The sequence below is a fragment of the Ammospiza caudacuta genome, chromosome 5 (assembly GCF_027887145.1).
Source record: "Ammospiza caudacuta isolate bAmmCau1 chromosome 5, bAmmCau1.pri, whole genome shotgun sequence".
Classification (NCBI taxonomy): domain Eukaryota; kingdom Metazoa; phylum Chordata; class Aves; order Passeriformes; family Passerellidae; genus Ammospiza; species Ammospiza caudacuta.
In genome coordinates this window covers 77,119,714-77,133,896 of record NC_080597.1, presented here as the reverse complement: position 1 = coordinate 77,133,896, position 14,183 = coordinate 77,119,714, and the positions used below count along the sequence as shown (strand labels likewise).

Genomic DNA, 14,183 nt, shown 5'->3' with positions numbered 1-14,183 from the left:
CCCCTGACCCCGCATCCCCTCCCCGTCCCGCCGCCCACCCCTCAGGGCGGCGCGTCCCTGCCGGTGCCCGACTCGAAAGCGAAAGCGAAACCGCTGGGGCCGCACCGGGACGGCGACAGCTGCGGGGAAGCGCCGCGGAGCTGCCGCCGGCTCGCGGAGCTGCCCCGGGCCGGGCCATGGCACCGCCGCTGCTGCCGCTGCTCTGCGGCACCGCCGCGCTCCTGCTGCTCCGCGCCGCCGCCGACTCCGGTAAGCGGGGCTGCCCCGGGCTCCCGGCGCCCGCTCCGAGCGCTGCCCGCGGCGTCCACACCCTCCGGGGAGCGCTGCGCCTTCCCGCGGGTGCCCGCTCCCGTTCCGGGGTCCCTCCGCCTTCCCCGGGGTGCCCGCTCCGTCCCCGGCGTGCCCGCTCCGCTGCCCGGGATGCCCGCGGTGCTCCCGGGATCCCCGCTCCGCTCCCAGGTGAGCCTGCCCGACTTCCGGAGGGGATCGCGCCACTGCCGGGGCTGCCGAGCTCCCACCGAGGTGCCCGCGCTCTCCCTGGGCTGCCCGTGCCACCCCTGAGGTGTTTGCTCCGGTCCCGAAGGTGCTCGCTCCGCTTGCCCGGGATGCCCGCGCTAATCCCCGAGCTGCCCGCTCTGCTCCCCGGGATCCCGGTGCCAATCCCCGAGCTGCCCGCTCTGCTCCCCGGGATCCCGGTGCCAATCCCCGAGCTGCCCGCTCTGCTCCCCGGGATCCCGGTGCCAATCCCCGAGCTGCCCGCTCTGCTCCCCGGGATCCCGGTGCCAATCCCCGGGGCCCGCTACCCTTCCCGGGCTACCCACGTTATTCCCTGGGGTACCCAAACTCCCATTTGGGGTGCCCACACTGTCCCTGGGGTGGCCATGCCATCCCTAAGATGCTTTCTCTGCTTCCTTGGGTGGTTGTTCTGCTCCCCGGGGTGCCCATGCTACTCCCTGGGGGTACCCAAGTGCCCTCTCAAGGTGCCCAGGTTGTTCTCCAGGATGTCCATGCTGCTCCCTGGGGTATCTGTGCTGCTCCCTGGGGTGTCCATGCCACACCTGGGGTGTCCCTGATGCTCCCTGGAGTGTCCATGGCATCCCTGGGGTGTCCATGCCACACCTGGGGTGCCCACGCTGCTCCCTGGGGTACCCATGGCATCTCTGAGGTGTCCATGCCACACCTGGGGTGCCCACGCTGCTCCCTGCATTCCCACACCTCTCCCTGGGTGCCCCCTGCCCCTGCAGGCTGCAGCCCCACGTTCCCTGGGTGCTCACCTGGCTCCTGGCAGTGTCCAGGGAGGCTCTCCAGGATCTGTGCTGGACGTGGGAGCTGCAGCCCTGTGGGTTTTCAGCCTGGCTGCGCTCCCTGGGTTTCCCATGGCACTGGGAGTTGTCCGTGGCTGCTGAGCCTGGAATGTCACATCACTGTCCTGCCTCTCCAAAGGCCCAAAACCCTGGGATCGCTGGATCATGATGGCTGAAAGACACCTTCAAGGTCACTGAGTGTAACAATTAACCCAGCACTGCCAAGGCCAGCACTGACCCTGTCCCCAGTGTCACATCCACGGGCCTTTAAATCCCTCCAGGGATGGGGACTCCACCCCTGCCCCGGGCAGCCCATCCCAATGCTTTAGAGCCCTTTCCAGGAGGAATTTCCCTAAAATCCCCCCTGAGCTGCCCTGGCCCAGCCTGAGGCCGTTCCCTCTGCTCCTGTCCCTGTTCCCCGGCTGTGCCCTCCTGGCAGGGACTTGTGCAGAGCCACAAGGGCCCCTGAGCCTCCTTTGCTCCAGGCTCAGCCCCTGCCCAGCTCCCTCAGCTTTTCCTGGTTCTCCACACCCTTCCCCAGTTCTGTTGCTCTTGGATCTTTGGGAAAATTCTCATCACAGCTTGGGCCTTGGAACTACGCCTTGGTTCATCCTCCCAGAAGCTCCTGGAAGCAGCAAGAGCATTAGGAAATACTTCATTTGCTGATCATGTGGCAGCTGTGAAGGATTCTGTGAAATAAGGCTGGAAGGGAATGCACAGCTTTGGGACAGCTTCAGTGCTCACTGTTCTCCGAGCTCCTGTGGGCTCCTGAAGCCTTGGAAAATGAATTTATCCCTATTTATAACAGAACGACACAAATGGCCAGGAATGTAAAAGTCTTGGGTGACCAAAATAAGCCAGAAGAGTGCCATGCACTGGGAAAACATGAGCCCTGAGCCTCAGGAACAAGCTAAAAATAGCCCTCCAAAGTCGTTCCTCACTGATCACGGATCCCAGACACCCTGACAACATTCCAGGCAGCAGTGCTGCCACCAGGATCGTTGTTTGGGGCAAAACCCATGGGTTTAGGCCGTGTTAGAGAAAATAAATAATATTTATTTCTTTTAATTCACATGATGGAGAATTGGGTGTGCTGTTGCATCCCACGATGTTCCCACTGGGCATCCTGTCCTCCCCGGCTCAATTGGGAATATTTTTGAGTTGAAACGTGGAAGTTTTATCGATTTCCGTGATTTTGGCATCTCTCATGGATTTTTCTTGCATCCAGATTTATGAAATTCCTCTTTTCTCCACTTTTGTTTTTGCTCATGGCTTTTAAATTTTGAGCAGGAAACCCCCACTTCTCTGGGCCTTTTCCTGATGATTTTTTAAGGAGAACAGCCAAGTTTTTCGTGGTGTGGATTCTCCAGTGTCCAGCTGTGGTTGTGCATCCCTGGGAAGCTGTCTTTGGACATGGAATGGCATCACATGGCAGCATCTCCATGCCAGGGATCATCCTGGCTGTATTCCCTGTTCTGCTTCCCAGCGTGCCAGGATGAGCTCATCCTCCACAACCGGCATCGCTGGTGGGGAAAGACAAGAAAAAGAGAAGGAAAAAATCCATGGAAATGCAAACTCCATGGATATCGGGCACATTTCAACGTGGATATTTAATCCCAGCAGGATGCAGGGAATCCAGATGGAAATCAGGCAGCTGGAGGTGTTTTCCTGGGATGGTCAGCTCCCGGCGCCGCAGCTCCTTTGGGAGTTGGCCAAGAATGGGATGAGTCTTTGAGCACCTGGGATGATCCATCCATGGGAAATTCCAACTCATTCCTGAGGGATTAAAGCCTAAATTCTGCATCTCCAGCTGATTCCTCCCCTTTTCCCCCTTGGAACGTGTTCTGTCTCATCAAACAAGCTGAAATCCATGGATGGTGTGAACACCGGATGGTGATCCCGGAGAGCGGCGCTGCTGGGATCTTGTTGGAACAACTTGGGCATTTTTTAGGAGATTCCAATCAATTGTTAAAAAAAACCCTCTTTGAAGGGATTGGGATGAGGAGAGGAGGTTTAAAAGCTGGAAGGCATAAACACAGCTCACAGATCCTGGATTTTCCTGGACATTTTTGGTGTTTCCAGCTGAATTTCCTGCTGTGCTCCCTTCAGAAGTGCAGCTGGAATTGGCACCAGGAGGGTTTCTCACTGACTAAGGGCACAGTGCCAGCTCTGGTGAGTTGTGACACTGTTGTGAAACATCCTCAGGCAGGCATTTCCTGGTTCCAAGAGCTGCTGATTCCAGGAATTTCACCCTCATCTTGAGAGGAGACCAAGAGCTGCTGCACTCAGCACATGCATGTCCCCATGTCACTCGTGTCCTCTGGCCAGGATCACACCCAGATCCACCTGGGCACTGAAACGGAGCAGATTCCTCCTGGATGTTCTGGGGATGCGCCACAAATTGGGGCAGGAGGTTTTCAGGATGGAGATTTTTATCTCTGGATGTTTTGGGTGTTGTGGGTGCATGTTGTGTTCCTGTCTCCATTGCTGCTGTCCCACTGTCCCCAGTGCCCATCCCCAGCTGCTGTCCCACTGTCCCCAGCCCCAGTCCCCATCCTGCTCCCATTCCCACTGTTCCCAGTCCCCCATCCCCACGATTTCTGTTCCCATCCCCACGATTTCCAGTTCCCCATCCTGCTCCCATTCCCATGATTTCCAGTTCCCCATTCTGCTCCCATTCCCACGATTTCCAGTTCCCCATCCTGCTCCCATTCCCACGATTTCCAGTTCCCCATTCTGTTCCCATTCCCACGATTTCCAGTTCCCCATTCTGTTCCCATCTCTATTGTTTCCAGTTCCCCATTCTGTTCCCATCTCTATTGTTTCCAATTCCCCATTCTGCTCCCATCCCCTCTGTTTCTATCATGTTCCCATGCCCACTGTGCTTCCAACCCCGTGTTCCCATTCCTACTGTTTCCATCCCCATTGTGCTCCTATTCCCATCCTGCTCTCAATCCCCATCCTGCTCCCATCCCCACAGTTTCCATTCTCATCCTGCTCCCATCTCCATCCTGTTCCCATCCCCACTGTTCCCATTCCCATCCTGTTCCCATTCCCACTGTTCCCATTCCCATCCTGCTCCCATCCCCGCTGCCATCACACTCCTGTCTGTCCCTGTCACTGTCACATTCCCATCCCTGTGTGCTCCTGTCCTCCCTGCCATGGCATTCCCATTCCCAGTGTTCTTCCACCTCTATTCCATAATGATCCCAGCCCAGCTGTGTGTTCCTCCTGGCTGGACACTGCTCCATCCCAGCTGGACATTGTTCCATCCACGGCAGGCATCAATTCATCCATCCATCCTGGCCATGCCTCATTCCATCCTATCCCTCCTTCCCATCCCAGATATCCATCATTCCTATTTCCCAGATACCCATCTTTCCATCCTATCCCTCCTTTCCAGATATCCATCTTTCCATCCTATCCCTCCTTCCCATCCCAGATATCCACTGCTCCATCCTATCCCTCCTTCCCAGATACCCATCTTTCCATCCTATCCCTCCTTCCCATCCCAGATATCCATCATTCCTATTTCCCAGATACCCATCTTTCCATCCTATCCCTCCTTCCCAGATATCCATCTTTCCATCCTATCCCTCCTTTCCAGATATCCATCTTTCCATCCTATCCCTCCTTTCCAGATATCCATCTTTCCATCCTATCCCTCCTTCACATCCCAGATATCCACTGCTCCATCCTATCCCTCCTTCCCAGATACCCATCTTTCCATCCTATCCCTATTCCCCAGATATCCATCATTCCTATTTCCCAGATATCCATCATTCCATCATGTCCCTACTTCCCATCCCAGATATCCACTGCTCCATCCTATCCCTGCTTCCCATTGCTCCACACTTCACATCCCAGCCCTGCATGGATCCATCCCATCTGTGCATCCCATCCCAGATATCTCCAATGCTCCATCCTGCTCCATCCATCCATCCATCCATCCATCCATCCATCCATCCATCCATCCCATCCCATCCCATCCCATCCCAGGGATGGATCATGAGCTGTTCCATCCATCCCATCCCAGGATCATGAGCTGTTCCCACACCACCACAGGGATCCAGGAGCTGGCACAGCTTTGGAGAAACCAGGAAATTTTGCCCCTTGCACCAGAAAAGAGTGGAAATTTCATCACCCGGCTATGGAACCGAGCTCATCCTGAGGCTGAAGGGAAGCAGGAGCTTGTTTGGGGAAAAGCAAAGCCACAACTCAAAATCCACTGCTGTCCCTCTGTCTGGAGTACTTGGATTTCAGCTGCCACCTTCCAGAGGGGGAAAACTCCTGGGAAGAGGCTGGAGGACTCACCAGCAGCTGGAATTTTTCACGTCCAGCTGCGAAATGAGTGGAGAAGGAAGGATTGGGGCAGTGACCACAGCTGGAATTCAGCAGCTGGGGGCAGCTGGGGCTGCTGGCCTGGGACAGTCACTGCAAGGGGATGGAATTCCATAAAAATTCCTTGCTGGCTGGAGAAGCTGCTGAGTGACCACAAACATGCCGGAAGTGGAGTTTTCCCTTTCTCCAGCCTCTGGAGCAGCTGCTACAAGTGATCCAAAAAAAGCTGGGAATATTTTCCCTTTCTCCATCCCCCGTGTCAGGCACGAGGTTCCTTTATTTTTGCAGGATGGATAAATCCCTATATCCACCTCTAGGCAGGATTTTCTAGCATCATGGAAAGGTCTGGGTTGGAAGGGAATTTAGGGATCACCTCATTCCGTGTTCCACCATGGACAGGGACACCTTCCTCTATCCCAGGCTGCTCCAAGCCCCGTCCAACCCACCCTTGGACACTTCCAGGGATGAGGGGTGGGGAAATTGCCCAGCACAGCCAGAGGTTTTCTCATCTCCCTGTTGTGATTCCATGTTTTTTTCCCATCCCAGTGCACTGCAGCCCCCCCAAGGCCGTGGCCAACGCTCACATCGACGCCGGGAACCGCACGGAGCTCAACTCCCGCCTGCGCTACTCCTGCAAGCCCGGCTACAAGCGGAAAGCTGGAACCTCCAGCCTCATCCAGTGCGTCCTCTGGAACGGCTCCCAGCCCCGCTGGACCGACCCCACCCTCCAGTGCATCCGTAGGTCCTCGGGGGAAGCTGGGACGCCTCCAAACAGGAGGATGGGAAGAAATGCGAGCGCCGCCCGAGTTCTGTTTCCTCCAAAGGAATCAGAAATGGGGAAATTATGGAGAGGAATTTAATCCGTGGAATTCCTAATGGCTAATGGCTTGGGAAAACAAAAGTTTAGGGCCTCGCATCCTTCAGTGCTCCCAGACCTGGGAGAGGAATTTATTGTTGAGGACAGAACACCAGGAGGAATGCGGAATTTATAAACCGCAAAGAGACTTTGCATAAGGCAGCTGCCCAATTTGAGATAACATAATTAAAAATATGGATATGAAAGGATGGATTAATTAGGATAATTAAAAAGGGACAAATTATTAATCAATAGATGGTAGAATGGTAATTCATGACTTGAATTTATAAACTACAAAGAGACTTTGCATAAGGCAGAGGTGCCCAATTTGAGATAACATAATTAAAAATATGGATATGAAAGGATGGATTAATTAGGATAATTAAAAAGGGACAAATTATTAATCAATAGAAGATAGAGTGGAAATAATGACTTGAAGGCAGTGAACATTAATTCCTTGTTTTGCTGAAATATAAAAATTGTTAAAATTTGACAACTAACATCCATGTTTTGGAATTTGTGGAATTTCCCCCAGACCTCAATGTTGGATAGGATAACTTTGACTCTCTAACTTACCAAACCACTTGGAGAGTTCCTGTCCCAGCTGATGGTGTCTCCCTGTTGTGTTTTCCCCAAGGAGATCCAGCTCTTTCCAGGGAAGCCCCCGGCGCGGCGAGCACGACCCAGAGGGGTGAGGAACGGGATTGGGATTGGGTTTGGAGCTGCCACGGCCACGGCAAGGCCACAGCTCCCAGGGTGTGGGAACCACAACATTCCTGCGCCGGGATCAGATCCCACGGGGTGAAATCCCAGTGTTCTGTGGCTGCTGGATGAGGGCACGGAAATGACGGCGCCGCCTTTTGATTTTGGGAATTTAAACATTTCCCACTGTTTTCCCAGCAGGAACCACCAGTGCCAGCCCAAATTCCAGCCCCTCTCCAGCTCCCAGTCAGTCACCTGTGCCACCAGCACCTGATGGGCCATCCCCAGAGGGATCCAGGCCACCGGAGATGGTTCCAACACCGGACACGTCCACGGTGGGAGAGGGGACAACCCCGCTGCCCATCCCGCCCTCGGACTATGCCGCAGGTTGGGCTGATTGCCAAGGAATGCCAACCTCCCCTGGGGCCTGGTGCATCCACAAAGGCTCTCTTGCTTTTCCAATGGAACTTCTCCTTCTCTCCGACCTCCTTTTTAGTGAGGCTCCTCCCAGCATCCACCCCTCTCCTACCTTTGCAGCTCAACATTTCCTTTTCTCTCCTCTTTTCCAGTTTCCATCCGGTCTGTGGCCTCTTCTGTTGGTAAGCTGGGGGAAAAAAAGTCTTTGGGAAACAGGGGCTTATTTCAATTTTTTTAAGCTTAAAATCCCTTTTGGGGTCTGTGGGAGCTTTATTCCATGGCCAATGGGAATGCCACTGAGGGGGGGAAGGATTCAGCACCCAAATTTCTTCCTGGAAAGAATTCCCAATTCCCCCTCTCCAGGGGTGGGGAGGGAATCTTGTGATGGTGCCTGGAGTGGTTTTGGCTCCTCACGGAGCTGTTTAGGTGGAATTCCTCAGCCATGGGCTGGGAGACGCTCCTCACCCCGAGTGTCCATCCCTCAGGACTCCTGGCGCTGCTGGCCATCGGAATTGCGGCCGTCTGCTGCTGGAGGAGGAGGAGGAGGAGAAGGAGGAGGAGGAAGTAAGTGCCAAACCCCAGCATTGAGTTTTCCGAGGCTTCTGCGTTTTCCAAAGAAAAGCCTTGGGATGCCACTGATGCTCCTCTTCCCCCCACAGAGGCACCAGGCAGGGCTACGCCGTGACGGAGATGGACATTCCCATGGAGGGAATTCCCTCTGGGAACGAGGAGGTGCCACCTCCTGTCATTGTCCCTACGGGCTGAGCACCCCCCCTGGGGACACTGGGCACACCCACCATGCCGAGGGATGCCGGAGGATGGAATTCTGGATGCTCCCCTGAAGGGGGACAGAGCACACAGAGCAGCCAGGGATGTGTGGCTGCTCTTCCCGGCCTAAACATGGACGATTCCCATGGATGATCCCAAAGGTGGGTGGGTGTCCTGCACTGGGATTTGGGGGAATTGGCTCTGGGGATGCTGCTGGTGGGCAGGGAGAGGGTTGGGATGTTGGGATGGAGTTTGGGATGAAGCTGAGCTGCCCTGCCCCAGGTAATTCTCATTCCCTGTCCAAGAGCATGGATAGAGTTGGAATAGCAGGATACCTGTCCCATCCCTTTCCCAGCTTTGTCCCCAAATCCCAGAAATCAGATGGAGAGCACCCAGCCAAGATCTTCCCCACATCCTCATCCATTTCCTGGCTTTGCCCCAAATCCCAGAAAATGGATGCAGAGGGACCCAGCCAAGCATTTCCCCATATCCTCATCCCTTTCCCAGCTTTGTCCCCAAATCCCAGAAATGAGATGGAGAGCACCCAGCCAAGCATTTCCCCACATCCTCAGCTTTGTCCCCAAATCAAGACAAGTGAAAGATTTTGGGACCATTTTGGTTCATCTTGGGTGCAGCCCTGGCTTTGTCCTGCTCTCTGTTTCCAGCTCCCCAATCCCTTTCCTGGCTTTGTCCCCAAATCCCAGAAAATGGATGGAGAAGGACCCAGCCAAGCATTTCCCCACATCCTCATCCCTTTCCCAGCTTTGTCCCCAGATCCCAGGAATTAGAGCAGAGAGAACCAGCCAAGCATTCCCCACATTCTCATCCCTTTCCTGCTCTCTTGCAGCCACTGAGCCGGAGCCAAAGGAGTTGGGACCATCCTGGCTCACAGAGGGCTCAGGGATCCTTTGGAACCACTCCCAGCCCTGATCCCAGCTCTGGATCCCGATCCCAGCGGCTCAGGGGAATCCAAGCTGGAGCAGCTTCTCTACAGACACCACCAAGGACCAAATAACACAATTTAGGAATATTTTTGTGTGTTTTCCATTTATCCATCAGAACGTTTTATCCACTTGTTTCCTTATCCAGGTTTTATCCACTTCTTGTTTCTTTATCAAGGTTTTATCCACTTGATCCTTTACACTATGGAAAAGGCAGCTCTTTATTTTTATGTATAAATAAATATATTTTATATAAAAAATAACAGAGCAGTGGGTTCTTAACTGGATGGAAAGGACTGGATTGGGATGAATCCATCCCCACAGCACCAAGGACATTCCCATCAGGCACCATGGACATGAAGGGTTCAGTCCCTTCCTCTGGAGCTGCCAGGTCTCAGAGAGCTTGGGGAGCTGCAGGGATCCAACAGCTGAAATCCCATGGCTCTTCCTGGCTGCTCCTGTCCTGTTTGTGCCAGGATGTGTGCCCAGGGAGGAGGAGAGGCTGGCAGGGAGCACTGATCCACTGCCTGCTCCAGCCTTTGTGCTTCCATCCACATCCAAGGGCTTGGGAATGCATTCCTGGAGGCAGCTTTGAAAGTGAAAGGAGAGGGAGGGAAGCAGCTCCGTGCATGGAGCAGACCAGGATGTCTGAGATTCCTGCAGCAGGCACAGCCCACAGCTCCAGCACAGATTCCTTAAAGCACTTTCAGTTTAGATTTCCTGTGGCACAGGCTCTGGAGTTGTGGCACAAGGCACAGAGTGTGATCCACCTGAGCATTCCTGGCAAACAAAGGGTATTTAAGGGCAGGCAAGAGACACTAAGGAAGTGTCAAGGCTTTTTTTGGCTACACATTTAATTTTAGGATTGGAAATCCCTCTCCAGTTTGTCCCTGAGTTTGGCTGGAACCAATCCAAAGGAATTTTTCTGCTGCTGCCTCATTTCTTCCTTCCTGGTTGGCTGCAGGGAGAAGGGAAAGAATCCAGGGAAATCCCTTGGCTGCAAGGATGGAAAATGAGTTAACTGAGAGAGATTTGTGATTTCCTCCCATGGCTGGGCAGGAAGAATTCATTTTAAAGAAATTAACTTTCTTTGGATATTTTCCAGTGTTGTGCTTCCTCTTTTTCCAGTGGGTCAGAGGGATTTCCAGGAATGATAAAATATTCAGGAAGTTTGGACACTGGTGACAGGAGGAAGAGAGGGAATGTTCCTGAATGAGCCCTGCTCTGTCTGATCCATTCCCAAAGTGCAGATTCCTCTGGATATCCCATTCCCAGCTCCTGGAGGATGAGGCAGGGCTGGAGGAAAGGCATCACATGGTCCCCAGGGAGCCTGGAAGTCCCTCTGGAGCTGGGAACATCCTGCTCCAACATCCACCTGATTCTGGAGCTGGGAACATCCTGCTCCAACATCCACCTGGAATGTGGAGCTGGGAACACCCTGCTCCAACATCCACCTGGATTCTGGAGCTGGGAACATCCTGCTCCAACATCCACCTGGATTCTGGAGCTGGGAACATCCTGCTCCAACATCCACCTGGATTCTGGAGCTGGGAACATCCTGCTCCAACATCCACCTGGAATGTGGAGCTGGGAACACCCTGCTCCAACATCCACCTGGATTCTGGAGCTGGGAACATCCTGCTCCAACATCCACCTGATTCTGGAGCTGGGCGAAATCCTGTCCAACATTCAATTGGAATTTGGAGCTGAGCTGAAATCCTGTCCAACATCCACCTGGAATTTGAAGCTGAGCTGAAATCTTGCTCCAATATCCACTTGATTTTGGAGCTGGGATGTGCCAAGAGGATTTGTCCCACATCCAGGATAGCTCTGGGAAGCTGGAGGGCTTTGTTAGAGCTGGATGGGCTCCTACTGGATCGCTGGGACAGAGGTGAGTGCAGTCAGGGGGCCGAAGAACAGCCAGGTGCAAGCCTGGCAAAGGAATCCCCCTGGATCCTGGCTGCCGTCGCTCTGTGGGAGGAAAAGAGGAGATTTCAGAGAGGAGGAAGCTGCAGGAACACAACCTCAGCTTTCCCAGCTCTGCCACCATCCAGGGAAGGGAGCCATGATGTGTCCAAAGCAAGGAAATCCCACCCAGAATTGTGGAATAGTTGAATTTTAAGGACATCAAGTCCAACTGTTCCAAGGCAAATTGATGCCCTGTGAAGGCTGAGCTACAAGAGAGGCCAGATGGAGTTAAAGCAGGGATTTATTCACAGGATCTCCTGCATGGCTGCACCTTGGGCAGCACCAGAGCCCAGCCAGGGCTGCACCCAAGATGACCCAAAACGGCCCCAAAATGCACGAGCGCTGCCGGGGTCTGTCCCTGGGATCAGCTCTGCTCCATTTGCACCTTGCAGTTCATTGTCCCATTGCAGCTTTAGCCCAGGCAGTCCCACCCTGCTTGTTTTTCTCTCTCCAGCCCACGGGGTTTGTGCTCCTGGGCTGAGATTTGGGGCATTTGTCCTTGGTGCCCAGCTGGAGCAGGAATTGTTTTGTCTCCCTGCTCTGTGCACACAGCTCACCATCCCTGAATGTGAAGCCCAGACACTAAAGCAGCACAGAATATAAAATAGAAAAACCAAACCTGAGGCATGACACCCCCGTCCCCAAGTGCCACCTGCACAGGGCTCTGAAACCCCTCCAGCAATGGGAATCCCAGCCCTGCCCTGGGCAGCCCCTGCCATCACTGGGAACCCTTTCCATGAGGGAATTGTCCCCAGTGTCCCCCCCGAGGCTGCTCCCTCCTGGGCTGGCCCTGTCCTGGCCACGGAGCTCTCCAGAGTGCCCTCGTGCTCCCTGCACAGCTCGGCCTCCCCAGCCCCTCTGGGCAGGGCCCAGCTGGGACCAGAGCCAGGCCTGGCCCCGAAGGTTGGATTGTCCCTGGGCCAGCCCCAGGTGGACATTCCATGGGCTCCAGGGGTCACACGTGGGATCTGACACAGCAAAACCCCACACCTGGACCCACCTGAGGCCTCAGATGGGATCTTTGGGATGGAGTGGATTTGTGGGAAGTGCATCCTGGAATTACCCTTGGAATTCACTCCTGGTTGTGAGCACCAGGAAATGGATGGGGAGCTGAGATCCCTGCTCAGAACAGGGACTGCAATGGCTTGGGAAGGCTCCCAGATCCCAAATCCCAAATCCCAGGGAAGGGACGCACGTGAGTCAACGGGAGCTTCTTCACCACCAGCCCCGAGGTGACTTCCAGGGAATTTGTACATCCTGGCACACAACAAGCAACAGCAGCTCCAGCCTTGTCCTTCCCAGCCTCACTCAGCAGCTCCACCCGCAGGAAACGCTCCTAGGAAATGTGGAAAAAAGGGAATTTCACCCTCAGAGGCAGCTGAGGGAAGCTGAACCTTGCTCCAGAATTATTTTAGCCCCTAAGGAAGAGACTTGGAACACGATGGGATTTAAAGAAGGAACAAAACCCCAAATTCCTGGTGGTGAAAAAGCTCCAGCAGAGGCCAGTGGCAGGAAAGAGATGGAAAGGAAAGAGATGAAAAGGAAGGGGAAAGGGAAAAGGAAAGGGAAAGGGAAAGGAAAGGGGAAAAAGGAAGGGGGGAAAAGGAAAGGGAGGGAAAAGGAAAGGGGGGGGGAAAGGAAAAGGGGGAAAAAGGAAGGGCTGGAAGGCCCTGCAGGCAGGGAAAAGGGAACCTCCACACTTCCATGGAGATAAAACCCCAGGATCTGTGGAAAACAACATCCAAATGCAAGAACTGTGGAAAAAGCCCACTGCAATCCTGTGCCTTCCTACTGGACCCTACTGCTGATGGAGCAGCAAAATGCAGGAATAAAAGTGATTCCAGCTGTTGTGGTGCATGTCAGCACAAGGAGCAGTCCATGGCATGGATCCCAGGATCAGGAGGGATCTCAGGATAATCCTTTGGTGCCCTGAATCACCCCACAGCAGGATTCCCTTGCCCTGGGAAGGTTTCACTCACTCCAGCCAGAGACAGAAGGTTTTCCAGGGATTTGGACATCAGCAGGCACCTCTTGGCCCTGGTCACGGCCACGTAGAGCAGGTTCCACTCGTCCTCAGGGGTCCTGCCTGGGAGGGAGGAGAGGCAACCCACGGATTTAGGGGTGAGCAGCACTCTGTGCTCCTCCCAATGCTCCAACCAGTGCCCCCAGAATGAGCTCTGAGGCTCCTTCCCACCCCAACCATTCCAGGATTCCATTTGGGAAAAATTTCTGACATTTTGTGCTGCTGGATGTGCTGATCCTGATTTTCTCTGCACTGAGGAATTCAGGCTCTGTCTCCCAGGACATTCCCACTCCCGCTTGTCCTGACAGGAGGAGGAGGAAAACAGAGCCTGGAGGGATTTGGGATGGCTGGAGGCTCCTTTCCATGGAGAAATTCCCCAATATCCAATCCAAACCTCCTCTGGCTGCTCCCTCTGATCCAGGGGCTCATTCCCTGGACAACCTGGATGCTCTGGGCATTCCCATGGGGGTATGAACACAGAATTCCCAAATTATTGAGGCTGGGAAAGAATGCTGCAACCAGATGAGGCTTGGAGCACCCTGGGATAATGGAAGGTGGCACTGCCCATGGAATTGGGTCCCTTCCAAGCCAAACCATTCCAGGATCCAGCTCCAGAAGGACAGTGGGGGTTTCCATGGGAAAGCAGGAATTTGTGTTTGCAGCTCCGGCCTCATCCCACGTTTCTCCTTTCACTCTGCATGCCTGCAGAAGCCATTCCAGATTCCTGTTTTCTGTTTGGAGCCCAGGCTGGGCTCTGGAGGAGCTTCCCAGTGCCTGGATTCCCTCTGGGAATTCACAGGGAAGGGAGAAACTCCAGAACAGGAGCCTCAGGGCTTCCCAAGGCTGGAGTGGGCTTTGCTGCT

At 54.3% G+C, this 14,183-nt stretch overlaps 2 protein-coding genes across 2 annotated transcripts in view; one reads left to right on the top strand and one right to left on the bottom strand.

Moving 5' to 3' along the window:
* The first annotated feature begins 605 nt into the window (after positions 1 to 605).
* IL15RA (interleukin 15 receptor subunit alpha) lies at positions 606 to 8,543 on the top strand. The gene is made up of 6 exons (XM_058805975.1): positions 606 to 834; positions 6,192 to 6,383; positions 7,139 to 7,192; positions 7,405 to 7,802; positions 8,106 to 8,184; positions 8,280 to 8,543. The coding sequence occupies exons 1-6, from the start codon at positions 606 to 608 to the stop codon at positions 8,303 to 8,305; spliced, it is 978 nt and encodes a 325-aa protein (XP_058661958.1). The 3' UTR covers positions 8,306 to 8,543.
* Positions 8,544 to 10,976: 2,433 nt separating this feature from the next.
* Positions 10,977 to 14,183, bottom strand: part of FBH1 (F-box DNA helicase 1) — a 34,331-nt gene continuing 31,124 nt past the window's right edge. The window contains exons 19-21 of the mRNA XM_058805023.1: positions 13,277 to 13,383; positions 12,493 to 12,633; positions 10,977 to 11,300 (exon numbers count right to left, since the gene is read on the bottom strand). Of these exons, the coding sequence (XP_058661006.1) occupies positions 11,199 to 11,300; positions 12,493 to 12,633; positions 13,277 to 13,383 (350 nt within the window). The 3' untranslated portion in view covers positions 10,977 to 11,198. The remainder of the gene's footprint in view (positions 11,301 to 12,492; positions 12,634 to 13,276; positions 13,384 to 14,183) is intronic.

Excerpts from the sequence above, each read along its gene's own strand:
- IL15RA (XM_058805975.1), top strand. The coding sequence starts at position 606 with ATGCCCGCGCTAATCCCCGAGCTGCCCGCTCTGCTCCCCGGGATCCCG. Across the intron at positions 6,384-7,138 it reads CCCCACCCTCCAGTGCATCC|GAGATCCAGCTCTTTCCAGG; the intron begins GTAGGTCCTCGG and ends GTTTTCCCCAAG. Across the intron at positions 8,185-8,279 it reads AGGAGAAGGAGGAGGAGGAA|AGGCACCAGGCAGGGCTACG; the intron begins GTAAGTGCCAAA and ends TTCCCCCCACAG.